Raw genomic sequence first — 22,022 nt, 5'->3', positions numbered from 1 at the left:
AATTAATCACAAAATGAAATAGAGGTAAATGCCTGTCAGCGTGCAGTGCACTATAGTATGAAGGATGGATTACTGCAAACCACTGCTGAATGCTAAACTAAACCTGGTTTACAGCTGAAAATAATTAATTTAATCCATTTTCTTTTCCATTGCAATGGATGAGGAATATGTGTAAGGTCATTTGCTTTGTGAAGAACAACATAAAAATGCTTAGAAGGGGCCATGGTAGTGAATAAAATAGAAGAATATTTCCTAGTCTTTCCTGTTGCCATTACTATTCTCACAGATTTTATAAGGAGTATTTTGACATAAAGAAACCAGCTAAAATTGAGAGATGGAGACTGAGTTTGCAGAACTATGAATTAAAAATTTAATGTAAGATTCAACAGTCCAGAAACAGCTACCAGTATGCAGATGTTTCTATTCCACAATATCATGTCATCACTCTAAACTGCAGTGAGGAGGGAGGGCATATATAAAATTTATATCTGTCATGTAGTGCCAAAAGCACTTTCAGTTGTTCTGCGAAGGTACAATGTGTAACTGAATGACTTCAGACTGCAAACAGTTTTATATTCTATTTATTTATATCACTTCTTAAAATAAGAGGTTAGGGCCCTTAAAGAAAACCATAATGTGTGGCAACATACTCTTAGACCAGTAAAAAGGTGTATTTTATGCTCAAGGATAAAGCTTTCTTTGTTTAACTTGTCTTCGTAATTGTCTTGCTTAACATATCTTGAGCCTCACAGTGCCACAAGAAGTAATAGATGTTTGATTTAATTTAGAAATGCCCTCTTCAAAGATACTTTGAGGCTTGTTAGAATTATTACATTTGTAATTATACAATTATACAATTGTACAGTTAGTAAAAAATAAAAGATCAAGCCAAAGGCAAGAAACATGTTTTCTACCCCCTCACTCACAGTAGTGGTCTACATACTGTGCTCGAGGGAAAAAAACCCCACCAGCATTCCTTTTGCCACTCCTGTATCATCAAAACCCTCGGCCCTTCTTGACACTGCCTGAAGTTCTAGCACTTTCATCTTTTTTACACAAAAATCTGTAAGAAAATACAGCACAGAGAATGAAGGACGGTGGCTGGAGTTACTGAGGTCCGTTGCTGCACTCTTCTAGTTTGAGATGAACTCACTCCATAGCTGATTACATCTCAGCTGAGCACTGTGTAGGACTATCTGATGAATCTCTCCAGAAGACCCAAGAGCTGGGAAGGACTTTGTTCAAATGCTGCACCCAGGTCTATGCATCACACAGGTCAAAAGCATCTGGATTTACTTGGATATATTAAGTAGCATGCCAGGTATACATATACATGTATATGCCATAAGAAGCAAAGGCATCGTGATATTACCACTGAGATACTGAGTTACTTAGGAATGTATGTTTGGAGGGAGAGGATGTTGCTAAGCAGACTTGAGTTTAATCTTCAGGGAAGTACGATTGAATGCTGAATACTGATTTTTCTACAAGGCAGAGTTGTCCAGTAAAAAGGGCAGTTAGATTTGGTAAAACTTGATTTGGGTAGCTTCTTCCTGTAGGCCTTGAGACAACATTAAAAAAAAATCCTCATAGTATATCCATTAATATATATCAGCGTTGCAAAGAAATAAAACAGTTTTTATTAACTGTTTTATTAAGCAATAGCACAGATGGCGAGAAAATAATTTACTCATTATTCTTCATAAATTGTTTGAAGTAGGAGATTTGATGGAAGTTGAGCAGCATATGCACATCCTTGCTTAAACAATTAGTTAAGCACACAGCAGCTTCAGTCATAGAATACATTGTACTTTGCTAAATTTAAGCATGGAGTTATAATTTTAAGCTAATGTAGGAATACTTTGTTGAACTGAAGGCAAACAAGATTAAATCATCAGTAAATTCACAGGGATTTTAACATTCAATGCATCACAACTCTACAAAAGGTGTGGAAATGGAATTTAGAATAGATAGTGCAACAGGTAATTGAGGGATGGGGCAAATCGAATGAACTGTGAGACAGTCATCTGTACCAAAATCCTTTATTTAAACTCCAGAAAAAGTTTGTGAAGGATTTGTATTTGAAAAACTTAGTAGATAAAACACCAAGTGAAAGGAGCATGCCAATAAAATGTCTTTGTCTTCTGCAATAAAGGAAATGAATGATAGTAGCACAAAAGTTACAATAGAAGACACCATACATCAAGAGAGCTCTTAGAAAATACATTGTGGAGAACAATTGTGCAGTGGCAGGGGGATGAATTAGATGACAAAAAGAAAATTCACTTGAAATACTTGAAATGAGATTTTGTTCTTATTTTCTACAACTGGAACAGAAGAAACTGCACATTTATATAAGCAAGATGCAGCATCTTGTAAGCAGTGTTGATGTAGATGTACTGTAGTTAGTGACTGTATTTCAAAGGTCATTGAATGATCGTTAAGGATAAGTAAGGCTCATTTTTAAAAAGTATGCAGAAGTAACATATATGAAAAAGGAAGGCAAACTTCTCTATTTTCTAGTCATGTCAGTGATATTTTTGGGTTTTACATGTACTTGAGGGGAGGAAATTTTTAACACGCTATGGATGAACACTGTGGGATTTTCATGAGCAACAGCACCTTGTAGATAGATATTTGCTCTTAAAAACAAAATTGAGGGTAGATGAGAGAATACTGGAGAGACAAGTTCAGCTTTCTAAGCAGGGTGACACTTCATCCTGAAGGTGAGTCCAATAGAACTATGAGTGACCCCTGCACTGACAGTGACTTTACTAACAGAGAAAAGTCTTCCAGCACCTGAGCAGAATGGGAAGAGCTGAGTGCTGGTAACAGGCTCCACAATAGCCCCAGTCCTGGCAAAGTGGTGAGTCAAGTTCAAGGTCTACCCAGGAAGTGCAGTAAGGAGCAGGAGGAGATGAGAGCACAGACAGAGCTGGAAGGAAGGCTGTTGCCTAGAGACATCCAGAGACAGGGCTGGGAACTGGCCACTGCTACACCACTCGGGCAGGGACTGATGGCCTTGGGTGAGCTGAAATGGGAATCCTAGTCCGTGGGCAGGGTGCACAGATGAGGGTCCACCCGAGGGCTGGGCAGGGCCAGTGAGGCTTTTTGGTGCCTTCAAGACTCATAACACCTTGGTTTTTTAGCAAACTCTGAGGATGGTGATGACAACATGTATACAGTATAGATGGCTACAGCTAAGCTAACCTGAGTCACTCTCATCAAAAGAGAAACAAGCATAACTCTTCTCATCCTAAACACCTCTAACAAAGTTAAGAAGCAGATAAGTATGGGCTGGTAACTAGCTTACATAAAGACCTGCATATTGGTTGCAGTGATCCAAAATTAGGTGAGGTGACCAGATTGTCAGATTGAATGCTAAGTAGCAGCAAAGTGATGAGCAATAAATCCTATTTTAGTAATATGAATTTAAAACTGGAGATGTCTTGCTACCTTTCTCAGAGTCTGAAGAATAGTATTACTGTGCTAAGTGACAGGAAGAATACTATAGGAGTCTTTTGAAGTTGACTAGGAATTTTAAATTCAGCGAATTTATTTAGTGTAATTTTTTCTTTTAAATCAGCAAAGATTCAAAAATGGGGCTGTCTACATATATAGATAAATCAGATAGCCATTAAAATGTGCAATAAAATACAAAGAGTTAATTGGTTTTGGAACACAAAGCAGCATTTTATTCATTCATTAGTGTCATGAAAGAACTGACAAGAATGGCCAGAAAGATATTAAAATGCAAATCCTGACTTGAGTGGCAGTGTCATAAATATCTTTAAAATCTAATTAAGAAAGCGCCACTCACTTTACTTGTTCAATTTTCCTTTTAACAGAAGACTAAAATTGTGATTTACTTCATCTGTTAGCTATCAGCTCTCTAAGAATCTTTTTACTTTTTCTTGCAGGTGGTGTTGGGGTAGCTCTCATTGTGGAAGCATAGGTGTCCCTCCACAAAATCACTTTAAAAAACTTCATTAGTCTCATTTAAACCTCATTCCTTGTCACCAGACTTTGTTTTAATAGTAACACACAGTGGCAAAGTAATCTATCAAAGAAGTTGCACAAAAACTAATAGCAAAAAGTAACAAGCTTCCATAGATACACAGAAATATCTTTCACTGATATTAGACATTTGCATGTTATAGTTTACGGCAAAGTTGTTTCTTGAGGTTTCCTCAAGAGTAGAAGACAAATGCTGCTTTTCTGGATTTGAGCACTGCCATTCATGAAAAACATTGAAGTGTCAGTGTGATATGGATTCGTGTTTGTTCTCCACTGAAGGACTTAAATAGCATCAAGTATCTGATTCATAATATGTAGGTCATGGGAGAAAATTCACTTTTTCTTCAGTAATAACTCAGAAGTCTTCACATTATTTACAGCACATTTTTGTTGGACAGAGAGCAGCCCCTTTCTCCCCTCTGAACTGTGTCCTTTTATAGTGCTTTCATCCTTTTCCTATCTGTTTATTACTCTTTCTCTCTTTATTTCTAGTCTCACTGATAGAGAATCCTCTTTTGATCGTCTTAATTGATCAAACCCTTGTGTGACTCTCCCTTCTGCAACTGCAGAAACTGTAATGAACTCTGACCCTCATGAGGGTTTTTCTGTCATTTGCCTTTTGTTTTTCAGTCTCACAAGTTCCTTGACTTCCACTGTTCTCTCTAGAGAAGCCTCCTATTTTAGAAGTGAGTTTGGAGTTGGTTTTTTGTTGTTGTTGATGATGATTTTTTTTTTAAGATCTTTCTGGTTTCTTTCTTTACTCATTTTGATTGTATCAAAAAGAAATATCTTTTTGCTCTGCACAAAATATCTGAATCACTTACTGCTGTTTCTTGCTGTAGTTCATTACAACCTTTTAATATACTTGATTATTAAAGATATTTTGTCTCCCTGCTTCCTAACTTGCTTTATGAGCATCATTTTGACTCCATGTTTGCCCCCTTTGGTTTTTTTCCCCCTCTCTCTACCTGATCTTCCCCATGTCATGGAGGCATCACAATAAAGGAAAGCTTCCAAAAATCTCAAATTGTCTCCCAAATCCCCTCTCTGTGTTCAGTGTTTCAACCACAGCACTGGAAGAAGCGAAACAAGCATATCATGTCATTTACCTAAATTATCTCATTAAGAATTTTAATATGCTATCTTGAGTCTTATATCAGAGCAGCTGCAGTTGAATTTGGGTGACACAGTTATGGACACATTATTTGATAAGTGTGAAATAACGTGACTGTCAAAGGAGAGAAGAGCATTTCTAGCATGAAGAGACACCAGGAAACAGTTTGTATCAAGCTCAAGAGAATTGACCTAATCATCTGATACTCATTTCTGCTCACAATTTTTTAGGTAGGAAAGTGTTCCCCCTGACAAGCATGACAAATACTGTTAAAGAATTTTCTTGCCTTTGCTCTGCTCTGTGTCGGTGGCAGCAGAGTTATTGTTAGGCTCAGGCAGAGTTATTTATACCCTGGGATTTGCAGTGCTCTGTTCCCTACCAGCATTCCCCTACTTATTTTGGGAGAACGAGAGAGAGAGAGAGAGAGAGAGAGAGAAAAATAAAGGGAATGAAAAGAAATTAAATAATGTCCTTTCAAAAACACTAACTCTACTCCTAATCATAGCAAGAGCATAAACCAAACTTATTATCATAGTTATTTAAGCTGAAATGGAGACTTTTTTTTTTTTTCCCTTTCTGCTTCATGCCTTCTTCTCACTTCCCTTTATCCTGGTTTAGATTGCAAGCTAAGGGGCAGGAATATGGCTGCACCATGGAAAGCACAAGCCAGACTTCCTGTACACTAATTCAATTAATGAGTCCTTACTAAAAAACCAAAAAAACCCAACAAGAACACAAACAAAAAACCCCAAACAAACAACTCCCTCCCCCCAAAAAAACAACCAAAAAACAAACACCAAAAAGCCCCAGTGAAACGCCAAAAAGACCCAACAAACAAACCCTGAAAATTCCAAAATGATTTTGTATTAATTGAATGACAGACCTAAGTAACCTTTTATGAAAATGATGCTGGTATTTCAATCTAAGTCCTCTATAAGGAGCAGTTAAAACATATTTTTCTCATCTGCATCCACAGGATATCTTACTCTGTTCTTGTTTCTCAGAGGAAGGAGATTTTAGCAGGTTATTGCACTTCCAAAGGGTAAAGCCTGTTTTTCACTGCACTGTATACATGCATTTTTAAGTGGAAAATTATAAGAGAGAGTCAGGATTCTTTCCTTTTTCCATTACTTGCTGTCATCTGGAGAATAGCTGGAGATTTCTACATCCACTTTGTATTCAACCAAAACAAGAAATTATTCCCATTACTCTACTAAAACTCTTCAAATTCAGACATTTTTGCTGCCTGGAGAACTGTGAAATCAAGTTTGGCTTTTGCATAAAAGTCCAAACTGGAAAACTGTTGAATTTCTCTGAAATACCATTACCTCAAACAAGTCCATGTGAAAGAGAAAATACACTTCTAGAAATGTTCTTCGGAACAAATTTGAAATTTGTACCAGAGTCCCTGCTGATCATCTGTAAAAGAATCTCCTGTGCTATGTCATTTTCATGCTAAGGGTCTTAATTCATGATTTTGAAGGATTTTTGCATTGTTTGCTCAGTATCGGGAAAATTGCAAATTTATGGTTTAACATCATTTGTGATCTTTTACTAGCTTCATATTCTGGAAAATGCATGCATTTTCTAACACTGGGATAAAAACTGCTTTCTAATATTTCAGATGCTGAACTGCACATACATCTTTACAATAAAACCAAATTTCAGGCAATATGATTTGATTTTTTTTTTTAATATTTAGGACTTCCTGATACTGATATTTTTTGCACCAAATTACTTGCAAATGTTTGTTTTCTTCAACCCATTTTTTTTAGTCTCATAAAAGAAACTCCTTTGCTCTGTTGTCATTTATGATTAATTGAATAAATTTTCAAAATTATTTTTTTAAAAGGTTGTCTAAGCAACCTAGTAATTTTATAAAAATAAAGGAAAAATAAAAGAGTTCAACTAGCTAAGAAACTTGTAAGGAAGAGTAATTCACCTTTTTCTTTGACTTTTTAAAGTAAAGAAAATGATTATTCAGTATTCTTTGGCACAGCACAAAATTTCAGGCAACTGCAGTTACAAAATTTCTATTTTTCATTTTTAAAGCAACTTTGAACATTTATTTCTTTGGTTTTAGATGTGCATCTGGTAACTTAAACATTAGGCATGGTAGTAATTTTCATATTAATGATTTTGAGTACTTCACTAGTATTCCATGTGTCAACACCTTATTTTTTGACATCCAAATTTTGAAAACTTTCTGAAGAAAATAATTTATAAAAAAGTTCCTGGGGATGGATTTGGTTTTGGGTGGCACCAGCTTGTCTAAAAATATTTGCAGAAGTTGCTTAGGACTTCAATGGCATCTTTGTCCCATATGTTTGATTAGTATCAGAAAAATTGCTCCCTGAATCTTACAGATCTGTTCTTTTCACTCAGAAAAATTGCATACACTTTATGAAAGAGGAAAATTATTGTCCTAAATTTATTTTCTGTTAGTAAAATGCATTCCTCAAGGACAGGAAAAATATCAAAATACAAAACACAGTTCTGAATAGATTTCTCTTAGGGTTTTGTCATCTTTGGCAAAGTGTTTCTGCTTTGTTCCTAAGGGTGTTCTTAACTGATTAATTGATTACTGAAAGGGTGTTCTTAATCTCTTTCTGCCTCTCATGGAAAATCACTACATGAAAATCAAGACTATTTTTTTCATAAGCAATAAAATGAGGCTTTTCTGTTTTCAAGGACTTTTAATATAGATTGAAAATGAGCAGGTTTCTTGGATTTGGTTTTTTTTTTTTTTTTTTTTTTTTTTTTCTGGTTTTGGTTTTTGGTTTGGTTTAGGTTTCTTTTTTTTGTGTGTGTGCCAATGTTATCTTCTGTCTTCAGCTTGCCATCAGCTGCTGCTTAGATGACCTGAAAATTACATGGACCATTCAGCAAGTAAATGTTCTTGAAACAAATCTTTAGCAGGTGTCTGGATTATTTCCATGAAACTACAACAGATTGAATTTTTCTTCCAGAGCAGTATGTATTCTTGCATGTTTCTATCACCTAAGACATCTAGATATGAGGCATAACATTGCATTATAACACTTCCTACTTTAGCAGCATAATTTCAATACCCACAGATTCTTCCCTTTTAGGACTTTCTTCAACAAGAAAACACTGCAAATGATCAATCAATTCTTTTTGAAGGTGATGATGAAGAATTCAGGAAAATAATTATTTTTCATCTACTACAATTCAACACATAATCTTGACTTTTGAACAGAATTCAGTGGAATTTCTCATACCACAGCACTTACTCTAGATAATGAACTCAGTCATGAGATTTCTGTCTTCAGCAGTCTGGGCATGGTTTCAGTGTGTCTTGTGTTTTTCCTGCAGCAGTTGTTCAGTAAGATTATTAGAAATTCAGGAATGTGCAGTCCTTTCTGGTTTAGTGGATACTTAACACTGTAGGATTTATTCTAAATATTTTAAAATCATTGCTACTGCTGTTTTTTTTTCATGGGGTTCACTTAAATACTGTAAGTTCTGCACAGTTCTTTATGCAAGCCTCTTCTAGAAACAAGTGATTGTTGTAAATCAACATTGTGTCTTTGAATATCACTCAGTTATTCTCGACCTACACTGGGACATGATGTGCTGTCTTTTGACCAATGTAGCATAATAGCACCTTAAGATACCCAGACACTTAAAATAAGATATCTAAAAAATATATATATTAAAAAAGAAGTAATTTTCATTGTAGGAACAATAAAGTTGCAAATTCTTAAATTTAAATGGTGTATTTTTATTAGCTGTTTGAGGAATGCACATAGTCATAAAAATAATATGTATAATTTCATTATAGTAACCAAATAGTATTGTCTTTGCTATATAGATCTATATATAGTTCTACAAGAATTTCACAATTGAAGCCTTTTCTACATTGTTAAATTATCGAGGAGCTGAATATATGTGATAGCTGCTATGAATAAGATTAGCTGAGAACCTAAAAATTCTGATTGAGCTTAGAGGAAGCAGGAAGAAAGGATTCAATCTAATAACAAGAGTTATCTGAAGAAAGTAATTTTCAAGTGAGTCGCAGTTTTCATCTGCTACTGTCTAAAAATGTTGAAAAGCATGAGTTAGAGTGTGGGAGTTGACAATGGCTACAGAGCACACCTGAGACACAGAAAAGTCTGTCTCAGTTTATGTTGGTCTGCTACACCCAAATGGCTCCCCTCAGAGGCATTTGAAATCAAGAAGGGACTAGCTCCCCAATGTGCAGTGGAGAACAGCCCTGTTTAACTTGTTCTTCTACAGAAAGAAGGAACACAATAATATAGGAAAAGGAAATGACAGTAGCTGCAAACCTATAAAGCTACTGTCATAGATTGAATTCAGTGAAAATTAAGTCCAGGCAATAACACAACAATGGCTTCTCTTCACATCAAGAACTGCTTATCAGAAAATGCCAGTTTGCCACCAATGATTAAGAAGGGTGTTTTTATAACAGAGATGGCATCCCTATCCAGTGTGTCACTTCATCTTGAATATATTAATATATCTTTCCGAGAGACTTTTATTTAATCTCAAGGCCTCCACCGGTCTGTTGGAGCAATATTGTCGGTATGAGAGGATAAATAGCTGGGTTAAGGATAATAAAAGGAGTCTTCTAGGGAGACTGAATACTCAACAACTATGTTCATAGCAGATTTGCTTGGAATAATGGCAACCTATCTTAATTTGAAATTATTTAGAAGTACAACTTCTTTAATTTTTGTTTTTCTTACATTTAAAGGAAAGAGGTATTCTGAGAGCGAACTTATTGGACAGGTCACAGAACTGGAGAATTGCAGGAAAATGGGACTGAAATTATTTGTGAAGCACTTGGACAGGACCTTTAAGGGTGCTGCAGGCTTAGAGCCTACCTGCGTTTCAGAAGGGGCTTGATATACTTGGCTTTGGGGAAGCCCTGACAATTTTACTACTAACTTCACTGTGGAAGAGACATACAGTTATCTTTTTATATAACGGGGTTTACTACCCAGATGCTTTGGAGAACACAGGTACTGTTAATTACAGGGAGATTAATTTGATCCTTGTAGTTAACCTTCTGACAAAATGAGATTTTATGTCAGCTGAGAGACTGAGAGAGAGCTCTCTCTTTTTAATATAGCGCCTTATACAGTTCATCAGTTTTACCGATTAGCAGTCTGACAGTTCCTAATGCCTCCTGGTATATAGCACTGGCTGCTCCTCAGCCACAGTCACTGACAGGCTTTAGTTTTTATAATGCTTAGCAAAGAGGTGTTTAAAGTCTGCTGCTGCTTCTCCAGCACAACATGCAGTTCCAGAAACACTGCTGCAGTGCAACAGATAAACATTGTGCAGGAACAGGCTTTGCTCTCCAGAGCTCAGTGTTTCGTGACATTCTATAGCTGCTTATCTGATAAAGTACCATCAGCTCTTCAGAACACTAGCAGTGTCACTCAGACATGAGACATGTCACACGTGCCTTGTCCCCAAACCCACGCATGATTTTGAAACATGCTGCATGCTCTGCACATAACAAAACCTAAACAAGTCTTTATTTTGTGGGGGAAAAAAATATCATGGTGCAATTTCCTTTTTTCTTTCTTTCCCCATTTCTTACCTATATGGGCTGCTTGTACCAACTTCCATTAATTTGGAGTTCCCAGTTTTGTATTGCTGTCTGTAAGCCCTTCAGCACATCTGGTGCTGCAATGCCCAACACCAAAAAAAGTGGCTGAAAGTGTTCTTTTCAATGTCATTCAGCACAGATGTACCATGAAAGACCAATGTGTGGTAAGACAGCTTGACCACAAAGTTCTCATGTGCATGGCCTTATTGGAATTTCTTTTAACTGACATTTTAGTAGCCATATAATTTTTTTTTCTGCTGATCTTCTGTCAAGTTGTTATAGTGTTGTGAATCAAATTCTCAGGTGTGGCAAATGTTGCATGGTCTACAATGGCACACAGTGCACTGATTAATCAAGCCCTTTGGCTTTTTATGTTTTTTATCATCCATCTTGCCAATTAAATATGTCTGAGGAGTCTGAACCAATGCTTAGTACAGAATTACATGCTTTCTCAGAATAAAAATTGTAAATCTCAGCGAATAAGAGGTATATTTCTTGGAAATGTTTTGGGCATAAGTTCAAAGAAATTTAAGTGGCAGTATTTGATTTTGTTTATCTTAATTCTAAGAAAACAAGAGACTCAAGTGCTAGACCAACTTTTCAAAATGTTACTGGAGGTAGATGAAGGAATGCCATCTTATACTACCTGGCCTTATCTTGCTTTGCCTTCCTTTAAATTTCCTTTCATTTTTCCCAGTAAGACTGTGCCATTTTGGCTCTCACAGCCAGAGCCTTTTAAAACCTGCCACGTCCCATTGTCTGTGCCAGCAAGTCACTCAGCTTTAAAAGTCCTTCCCCTTTGCTGACTTCCAAGGAGCATTTAGAGGGTTCTCCCAGTCTAATGTGTATAATAGCCATCACCTATCCGACCCCGATTTAAGTGGTGACTAAGTGAACTGGTAGTCCCCAGGCTCTGTCATTGAATTGGTTCCTAAAGGTAAAATCATTTCTAATGTGAATAATACCGTGGAATAGAAGAAGCTGTAAAGAATCTTAAGGTCACCTACTGTCCTTTAAATCCATGCTATAGTCTAGAACTGCAGCCTGTGACTCTTTAGTCTGCTGAAACATTTCTCTATAAACCTGTTTTGATTCTTTAAAAGCTCAGTGTGATGTAGCTACAGCGTGGCATATACCACTTTATCTCTGCTCTACCCATCCCACATTTTCTAGTGCCATCCACTCTGTCATACCAATGAATTGATTAATAAATATTAACTACTGCAGCACACATAAATCTTTGAAAGTCTGTTACTAGGGTTAACAAGCTTTCTGTGACCTGAACAAAATTCAACAAAATACCAGAGTTTTTTCACACAGTATTTAAAAACTTGAGGTGATAAAAAAAAAACACAATGGGGTGCTGAGAAATGTAAATTACTGATGACTACAGTTTTCCAATGTTTTTATAGTTCTTAAGTGGGCAGTTAATCTGATATAGATCTCAGGTGTTTAGTGACCTGCTTTTATTAAGAATAAAATACAGATTTTTCTTACTCTAATTAATTATTCTTTGTTCCATTTCTGAAGAACTATATACTGCTTTGGCTGTAGGAGGACGGTGTGCTTCCCTGGAAGTTCTGTTTTGTCTGTTTCTGCCTTTCCTATCTGTTCTGTGATACTTGAGGAAAATAGTAACAAGTTTTTTGTTCACAGCTTTCTTGTTAAGTGTTTTCTGATCCTCCACTGACTTGTATGAGGGTGCTTTATGAAAGAACCAACTGATATTTGCCTATTCTTATTCCAAGAAATAACTAGGATTTTCAGACAGTGAAAATACCAACTGAAATTACATGAGGATGGCAGTTCAGTTTTCTGTACACAGAAAATTAAACTAAGAGTGACCAGTCTATAAATGAAGAATTTTGATTCTTATTTTGCAAAGCAGAATGTCACCTAAAAATTGTGCTACTGTAACTGTTATTTATCATTTATATTTGGAAAAATCATATAGAAGCATGAGACAGGAATTTAGCATCCATTATGCCTTTTCATGTCATCCCGTTTAATAAAATAAGTATCCAGGTGTTTGCAATGAAAGCATGGGGCAGAGGACAATGGGTTAATACAACAAAGAGAGGAAGAGAGGGAAAAGTTAACAATGAAATTATTTAGATAATCAAAATGAGAAGCAGACAGGGCCCAGCAGTGGGTAAATATAGTCAAGGGGCAAAAATACATTTTAATAAGCCTTGAAGAAGACTTAGTATATATTTCTGCAAATCTTCTTAGCACTGTTTATATAAAACACAATGTTGTTTAAAGTATCCTGTAATTTGGTTAATCAGAATTCTTCCAAGGGAATGAAATTATCATAGTTGCTTCATAAATATGTGTAGCGTGAAAATCATGATGTTTTGCTTATTTTTGCTTTGTTCAATCTTGTTTTAGTGTTTCAGTATGCTGCAGTTTCTGTTACAGACTGTCTGTACTGTCTTTTTACCGAAACACTGACTTCCCATGTTGGTGGAATTTCCTAAGACCAGGGAACTTCCATTTTGTTATTTTATCACTTTATCACCAGCTGTTTTGTGGCTGTAAATTGCAGGTGAATCTGTCTGGAAAGTCTTCTTCTTCACTCCAAACTTCAGTCCTGAGGACTCCAATGGTTGCTATGATTCTCACGTTTGCTTCTGCCATGGAGGATTCATTACACGACATGATCCTCCACTGCTCTTCGATCTGTCCAGAGACCCTGAAGAGAAAGTCCCACTGACTCCAGAAACTGAGAGCCGTTTCTATGAAATTCTCAGGGTCGTACACCAAGCAGTAGACAACCACACCAGATCCCTGCATGCTGTTCCTAACCAGCTGTCTTGGGACAACCTTCTCTGGAAGCCATGGCTCCAGCTCTGCTGCTCATCTCTCCTTCAGTCTTGCTACTGTGACTATGAGTCAGGAGGGAGTCCACTGCAGGTGCATTTGGGATAAATGCAATTCCCTTTCAGAAACTGGACCAGCAGAGTGTGAGTGTCTGACTTGAACTTGTGGTACGAGCCTTCAGAAGGTTTTGTTGTGTTGGTGGAGGACCAGTCTTCAAATACATATTGCAGTAAAAGAGAATTTCAGTCAAGAAAACATGCCAAGAGAGGGAAGGCAAGACACACCTTCTCTGTCTTTATCACACAGCATGAAGGACATGTTACCGTCCTCATCTACACGTGGGTAGAATTGTAAGCACTTTATATGGGAGATAATTTTCTAGACCTTCAGCTTGAGCTTTTGTCTTACACAGCAAAGAATTTACCTATCAGTTCTGTCAATCACAACTACTAAATGTGCACTTTCCTGTCCTTTTTACTAAGTGTTATCCATTAGTAGGACAGAGCACTGAGTAATTGAAAACAGAGAGATAATAGTGGAGAAGTCCTCCTGTGACAGTCATTTGGTAACTGATAGATGGGTTAAGAGCAGACTTGCAACAGATCTCTGTCAACAACCATGACAAATATGAAAAAACTGACAGCTTGCCAGCAGTCTAACTTTGAATGTGCCATAAAAATGCGCAGAGCTATGGTAATGGAAGACCTTGTGTCCATATTAAAATGATGGTCCCCAGTGTCCTGGCTGTTATATTGCATGGTAGCAACCTCTGTTTCAAAAGAACACCATTTCAAGTGTACCACCTGTGTGCTTGAGTGTGTACCATAAGTCTCTATATATATATGTATCCATATATATGTATATATATATATATATATCCCTTCAATCCCTGATATAGGCACATCCTTATGATCATATTCAAATTGATAAAAGAAAATATTTGGCCCATACTTGATATATGAGTTCCAAATTCACGTGATACTACAAATTTGTCTTTCACTTATTTGTCATAGCATATCAATGGTATGGTATGTCATACCATATCAATTTGTCTTCCATAATCAATTAAAGAATTTCCATTGATGAAAGTAATCACAAATAAATAAAATTTGGTCTTCCTTTAAATATCTTTGCCATCTTTTAAGCTCTCTGGATAGGATCTATAATTTTCTGAAAATAAGCTTGGGCTTGAGTACTTGCAGCCAAATATAACTGTCTCTGAGTTCTCAGCAAGGTCTTGGGAAATCTACTGTCCTCGAGGGCTAATTTTTGTATCCATTTTTATCACTGTCTTATTCAGGCAGATTTTCTTTCCACTCTATGGGCAGGCAAACTATTTTCTTTGGCATATTGCAGATGAAAAGAAGATATCAGCAAAATACTAAAATGATTTGATGCCTGATAATAGAAGGTGACTTGCTCCTTATCAGAAAGCAGCAGTTAATTCCCACATTACAATTTATTAAAACCTGTTTGGGGCAAAAATAATCTGTGATGATAGTAATGCAGTAACTTCAGTCACCCAGCATTAAGGTTGTGACCCAGTTCTTGTGAGCTATTGAAGCCTTTCCTTTAAAAATATATTGTGATAAATGGTATGTTTCTCTGTCTGTAAAACCTAGGCTTTATTTGATTCCATTGCAGTTTCATTCGAAATTTCATTCTCCACAATACCCAGAAGCCTCTCCTGGGAAATGTACTTTTTCCTTGAAATCCTATTTTTCATGTTTCACCTTGTGTTCATGATCTTAATTATGTCCTCAGCAAACTCTCTGTAGGAGGCAAAGCCCCGTGACCAATATTTATCACTGGATGTACTACATAACCTTAGGAAGAAGAATGCCTCTCATTTGAATACAAATATTGTTTCACAGAGCAGCTGCCTTTCAATGTCATGGCAGGATCTATACTTCCCAAATTTTTGGTCCTATCATGTGGCCCTAGAACCCCCTGGGGCATGGCACTGGTGCCAGCATGGCACATGGCACCCTTGCAGCCAAAGGGCAGGACTCAGGCCCAGCTGTGTCCAGAGTGCTGAAACACCACGCTGTGGAGGGATGCTCTTTCCAGCTCCCACAGCTCTGCCATAGCTTACACAAAAGCTTTTCAAACAAGTACTCCTGAAGAAAATGGAAAAAGAAATATATGGTATGTTCAGTATACAGTGCTAACTCAGACAAGGGGTTTGGTGCCATTAGATCTACTTTGTTTCCACAGTTTCTGGCCTGGGACCTTTACAGAGTACTCAATTTATATTCTCAAGGACACCCACATTGACTTTTTTTATCAGGAAGACACTGTGTTGCTATTATTTCTTTTTCTTTCTTTTTTGCAGATGCAAGAATTCTTTGTTCTGCTAGGCACAACAGTTGTTCTGTGCTGCTTGATCAAGTATCAAGAATGATGACTTTTCTACTGCTCTGATTTCTTCTTGCCTGAATATGACGTTTCTTTCATACCCCTCTGGGCTTTTGATGCCATCTTTCTAATCTCCTTTCTTAAAACATCCACACTCCTGAAATATTTTTCCATCTATTTCTTTGGCACTTAGTCCTTCTGTTTGCTTGTCATATTGATTGTAATGGCTATTTTGCCCTAATCAAACAGAAAATGAAAAGTAGTCTTTGTTATAAAATTTGACTTGTATGGCTCTTTGACTCTGCTAACCTCCTGCTTCTTTAAGGTCCAACAAGAATTAACCTTGCATTATGAAATATAAGTAATTAAAATATACCTGAGATGTTGTTTAATATAAATAATATAAAATATTTCTTGTTTGTGGCACAGACTTTATATTTTACAAAATATAATTTAGTACAACATTTAATACTTCGACATAAGCAGTAAAATCTGAAATCCATTCTTACAATTGTTCCTTCAAGAAAGATTCTGTGATGAACAGGGCAGTATTTTTCGTACTCTATGTTAATGCCATTTCATTTAATACCTAAAATAAAGCTTCCTTGTATTGCAAATACAGTACTATACCTTCTGTACTGGAGATGGTGTACCAGATCAGGGTAATTAAAGTAGTCTTGTTTATCTGCAAAATAGAATGTGAAGGACAATATAACATTTGTGTAATGGTACTGCCTGATCTAACAAGGAAAACTTTTGTTTTTAACAACAGGTTATTGATGGGATATACGTGATTCACAACTTACTAACAAGGAAGGCTCAAGGAGAATGTGCTGCTCTGATACTTGGAAACTGACTTTCAATCTGTCATGTAATGAGCTCTGCTCTTGTAACATGGTGCCTGTTTATAGGATATGTCAGTTTAAACGGGGAGTTCAGCTTCAGAGGGTAGTGTATTCTTCTACAGTATTGTTTAACAGTATCATATCCTAATTTGTGACAGAGTCCCTGTACAGCCCAGAGCAAGTCATTTAACTCATTTCTCAGTTCTTCTGTTGCACTCGGAAAAGGAAAACAGTATTTCTCAAACTGCTGGGAATACTGAAAGAACAGAAAATGCTGAAAGTGGTAAGCTGGTAAAGGTAAAGGTGAACTTCTAGTACCTTCTCTATAGAAGACACAATTTAAAAGGTGGAAAAATAGGATGTATAAGATCCCCCTATATGAGGCAGTAGGTGATACCCTTAACTTGAGGTCTGGAGATGGGTTCTGTGTGTAGTTTAGTGCATGTGGGGTTGTGATCTGGAGGAGAGAGAATAGATGGCTGAGAAAGATACACACTTGGGATTCAGAAAAGTTATAAGACCCATTTTTATAATTATATTTATTCTCTTCTTTAGCAGTCAGAAAACTACATGGAATAATAAATTATGTTTTTCCCTCTGGGACTGGATGTCACAGGTTCTCAGCTCTTAAAAATGCTGACTTGCCTCCAATTATGGTCAGAAAAATCAAAAGTAAAAAAAGAAAAAGGGAAATAGGAGCTTTGGAGAGAGGTGTCAGCTCACTTAAATCCAACTGAAAGTTTGCAGAGAACTAATAGAATCTGTTCTGTATACTTCACAGGTCAGTGAGAATCATCACTTGCCAGCAAGCGTTTATTTCACACTGTAGTAATGGGAAATCTGGGTATTCAGATATGTGGACAGTGTAAAAACTTTCACTTAAGATATCACTTGATATCGGAAAAAATGGAAAAAGAAAGAAGAAGAGTGCGAGCATAGCTACAAAAATCATATGTTCTATTAAAGTATGTTTATTAAAAATGGTTTCAATTTATTTTTTTGACATACATTACTACAATAGTTTTTACTTGCATTAGAACATAATAGTTCTGTGCTTAAGACAGATCTTTTCATCTTCTCTGTCATTTCCCTTTCCTATGGCATTGCCTGTGCAACATCCAAAATATGCAGTAAGGAGCAAGAGGCAGCCACCCTGCCCATATACACTACAAGCTGTGTGCCAGACGTGTGGGCAGGATGAAAGGCTTAGGCAACCAAAAGGCTTCACTGGGAACCACCAGGAAGCAAACAGTGTCTGGGGGTTATCTCCAATCTGAAGACAGAGATCTGGAAATTGACCCTGAGATTAGGTCAGCTGGTTACACTGGTTAGAGAGCAGTACTAATAACACCAGTTCGGGGTTGGATCCCCATGGGTGCCATCAACACAAGAGTTGGACTTGATCCTTCTGGATCCCTTCCAACTAAGAATATGCTGTGATTCTGTGAAATTGCTGGTTCCTCTGGGTCTGTCAGAGACTGCAGGTGACCAGGAGGAATGAGGTCCCCACTGTGGCCAGCTGGACTGTCATGTGTTCTGCGACAGGGTCCTTCTGTGTCAGGATGGCAGGAGGAAATTAGTTTGGAACCCATAGGATGGGTTCCACCTCTTGCTTCTGAATAATTATACCAAGCAGACTGCTCATGAATCATCATACATGAGGTGACAGATCTTAGTCTGACACTCTAAGGCAGCAACAGTCTCACACTTTTTTTGCTGGAAGACCAGAAGACCTGAGCCAGGCTCTAGGAACTCCCAGTTTACAGGTTGCTAAAACTGCAAATAATTCAGAGAGTCCTGGAAACACCCTGGCAGATAATATGGCTTTTCCATGCTCTTCTTGGTAGCTTTTTTTTACATCAAAACTAGTAAGATTCTGCCTAAAACTTCACATGTACAGAAAACAAAGGATTAAAGGATTTTAAATTTTTTTCTTAATGCCCCCCCCCCCCCCCCCCAATAATTTTAACCTGTGAGTTTGGTACTGAGAACAACGAGATTGTGCCAACACAAGGCACAGCAACTGAAGGAGTGCATTATTATACATATGGAAGATGCTGAATTCCAGACTCCCACTGGAGTTTGTGCTATACTGGTTAATGAGATAAAGACTGGCTTGATTATCTGTGCATCTCTAATTGCACTGTCAAGGTTATGAAACATTTCTGAACTTGGGAGATGTGAATTACGGGTTTTGCAATGTTTATGCAGCATCTCTTGAATGCCTTTTAATATAAATCATGGTAGGTTCCCTATGTATATTAATGTTAGTCTTATCTATTAGAAAATGGTGTTGCAGGTACTTTCCTTGGACAAGAAAGCTATATCTGAAGATAACAAATTCAGCATGTGGGGGTCAGTTCAGTTATAAAAACCCTCCAACACTTTTTATTCTACCTTTATCCAATAATAAAGCCTTTTTATGTAGATAATATTTTATTGTACCTGATTTATGTGAAAAATACTGTGAAATAGTGTAAATTATAAAGCAGAGCTCTTCATTGTGACACTTATTTTAAGAGAATTTGATATGAAGTTGCTTTGGGTAGCAATATTTATTACAAAGGATTAGATACAAAACATCTCAAACGTCTTATGGACTCAAGTTGGGCTGTAAGAGAATAACTTTGGCTTAATCTGGTCTTTCTTGCTCACAAATGAAAAAAAAAGGAAAAAATCCTCAAACTTTAAGAGTAGTTTGCCTGTGCTGTTAGTGATAAAAAGAATACTTGAAGTTTGTACTATGTGTGAGAATTTTTTTTTCATTTTTTCCTTATTGTTATCTTTTATGTTATAGCTCCTCCTGCCAAGCAGACTAAGTACTCAGTTGTAGGAAAATGTGCTGATTGATTTGTAAGTGTCAACCTTGCATTGTCATATGCAATGCATTGGGAAGTAACTGATTAATGCCACTTTCCTGGTGACTGTTTAAACTTCAGGGAGATTTTTAGAATTGGAGTTTTAGATCCTAACACTTCCCCGTCTGATACCCATGAGAAACAGGGTCATTCAATCATGTGTCATCACAGGCCAAGCTTTCAAAAAGCATATTATTTTGCAAAATGAGCTGCCTCATACCCTGTCCTTTTCCTCTACGCTATTTGCCAAAAATAAATGGAAATCCTCTCTGATACTAAGCTTTATGCTACCAAATCACAAAAGAACAACCCCAGAAACCAAGCACTCTGCCCTTTCTGGATTAATGGCAATAATGAATGCTAGAGCTCCAGCAGCTGCAGCAATGTGTACTAAAGGAATGCTGCAGACACTCAGTTTTTAAGCATTCAGTACTGGGCTATGCAGAGAATCTCCATCTTCACATATTAAACACCTATGGTTGTTTCAGCTGTCTCCTGTATTTTTCCTTTTGCTCTCCAGATCCATTTTGTGGAGTTTAGAAATCATGATGTAGGAAAGTGTACAGGCTGTCAATGAAAAAAAATAGCTCTTCATCATCTGACTGTGCCACCACATGGTCAAAAATTTTAAATCTAGCAAACTAAGAAGAGGGTAAAATTCCCTAGCGGTAAGGACACTCACTTGGGCTGTGATGACAGCTTTACTATGAAACTTCAAGACTGATTAAGTGTTTTTAATCACATGAGGTACACATATTGCCTCTGGAGCAGAGAGGGATATGCCTTTTGGCTATGAAGTCACTTTCTGTCTCCATTACTCACTACCTGACCTGGTGAAGGTAGCAGTCTTTGCTTGAGAGCAGCAAAGCTCATACAAAAAAGGCAGAAAGTACAGTGTACTTCTCCTTGCCCACCCTCTTTTCACACCCAACTAGATGGTTAAGAAAGCTTTGTTTTAGCTGCATGTCCCATCTAGAAAAATGTCAGGGAGGGAAGGCTTGAAAGTATTATCTGTCTTCTTTGATCCCAGGCTTAGAAATGCTGTGCTTGTGCAGAAAGGATCTCATTCTCACACTGCCAGTAGTGCTCTGGAAGTAGGATCAAAGTACTTAGATGACACAGGGAGGATGTATTCTCTGCCTGCAGAAGAATTTAGAAACCACTGTAGGTAGAAATATTCTAGGTCTGAGATTTATTTAAGTTAAATGATGAAGATATCTATATCTGAGTTTGTCTCCATTTCTATCCAGGACAAACAAAACCAAGATGGGTCAATCCTAGCTTGTTTGGCTGTATGAAGATTTTATTAGTCATGTCTAATAATGCCCTGCTATTATTTTTTTTTATTATTCTTTTTTTCTCAGACAAAATTTTTAAAAAATGAAACGGGATACAGTTCAAACAGCTTAAACATTTAAACGTTAAACAGTTTAAACATTTAATAAAATCCCACAACACCTGTTTTAAGGGAGTAGAATCCTACTTCTTTCTTCTGGAATCTTTGAAATATTTTTTAAGTAGGGAAGCATGTATGAAATTTAAAATGGATCATCATAGTCAGAATTTTGCAACCAAATACCTATTTTTCACTGAAAGCACTTTTTAAAGGATAAATGTCCTTGTTTACTTGTTTGTTTCCTTCGGGTTTATTTGCATGAATCCTTTTGTCTCTGCCATGCTCTGCAAGTAAGAGAAGAAATATCTTATTGGAAGTATTTAAAAGAAGTGTCATCATTATAGAGGTCAGGCAATTTGTTTTGAAGATCATATTAGTAATTTTTATGCTGCTTTAATTATTTTACTGTGGTGAGATATTTCAATTAGAATAGAGTTTCGCTAACAGTAACTTAAGATATTTTCCAATTTACATTTTCTTTTAACATCAATTATGATTGTTTTGAAAGGACTTAAATTGAAGAATACTACTGAACTTCTGGAAAAAATGTTATGAAACTTAAAATACAGTTTTCAACCTCTACTATGTTGGATGTTTAAGTGTTAAAACATTTATATTGTTATATGCATATGACACATTTTCTATCTTGTATTTGCAGAAATACTTTGCAACCAAGCAAACATATAAACTGCACTGAATTATGCATGAAAAAATATTTTAGGGCTCCATCTGCTAGGCATTTATTACAGTTTGTTTCTTAAGTTAAAAATGTTTACGCTGCATTATATTAGGTATAAAACTAGTTGCAGCACCTTAATGGATTTTATTTCCTAGTATTCTGTATTATCACATGACTTGTAAGAACACCAGGAGAAAGATCCTAGTTCAGCAGGACATTTCAACAAGGTTTGCAATTTCCATTGCATTCAGGAATTTTGCTGATTGAGACCATTGAAGAGAAGATTAAGTAATAGATAATATTTTGCTACTACTATCAATATCTTTAATT

The 22,022-nt window shown here is 36.6% G+C and overlaps 1 protein-coding gene across 1 annotated transcript in view; it reads left to right on the top strand.

The window, feature by feature from the left end:
- STS (steroid sulfatase) overlaps nucleotides 1–17,667 on the top strand; it is a 97,870-nt gene extending 80,203 nt beyond the window's left edge. Inside the window, exons 10-11 of the mRNA XM_053971062.1 lie at nucleotides 13,282–13,699; nucleotides 16,687–17,667. Of these exons, the coding sequence (XP_053827037.1) occupies nucleotides 13,282–13,664 (383 nt within the window). The 3' untranslated portion in view covers nucleotides 13,665–13,699; nucleotides 16,687–17,667. The remainder of the gene's footprint in view (nucleotides 1–13,281; nucleotides 13,700–16,686) is intronic.
- Nucleotides 17,668–22,022: the final 4,355 nt, after the last annotated feature.

The sequence above is a fragment of the Vidua macroura genome, chromosome 2 (assembly GCF_024509145.1).
Source record: "Vidua macroura isolate BioBank_ID:100142 chromosome 2, ASM2450914v1, whole genome shotgun sequence".
In the NCBI taxonomy this organism is placed as follows: Eukaryota; Metazoa; Chordata; class Aves; order Passeriformes; family Viduidae; genus Vidua; species Vidua macroura.
The sequence above is the reverse complement of the archived record's forward strand: the minus strand, read 5'-3'. Positions and strand labels throughout refer to the sequence as shown.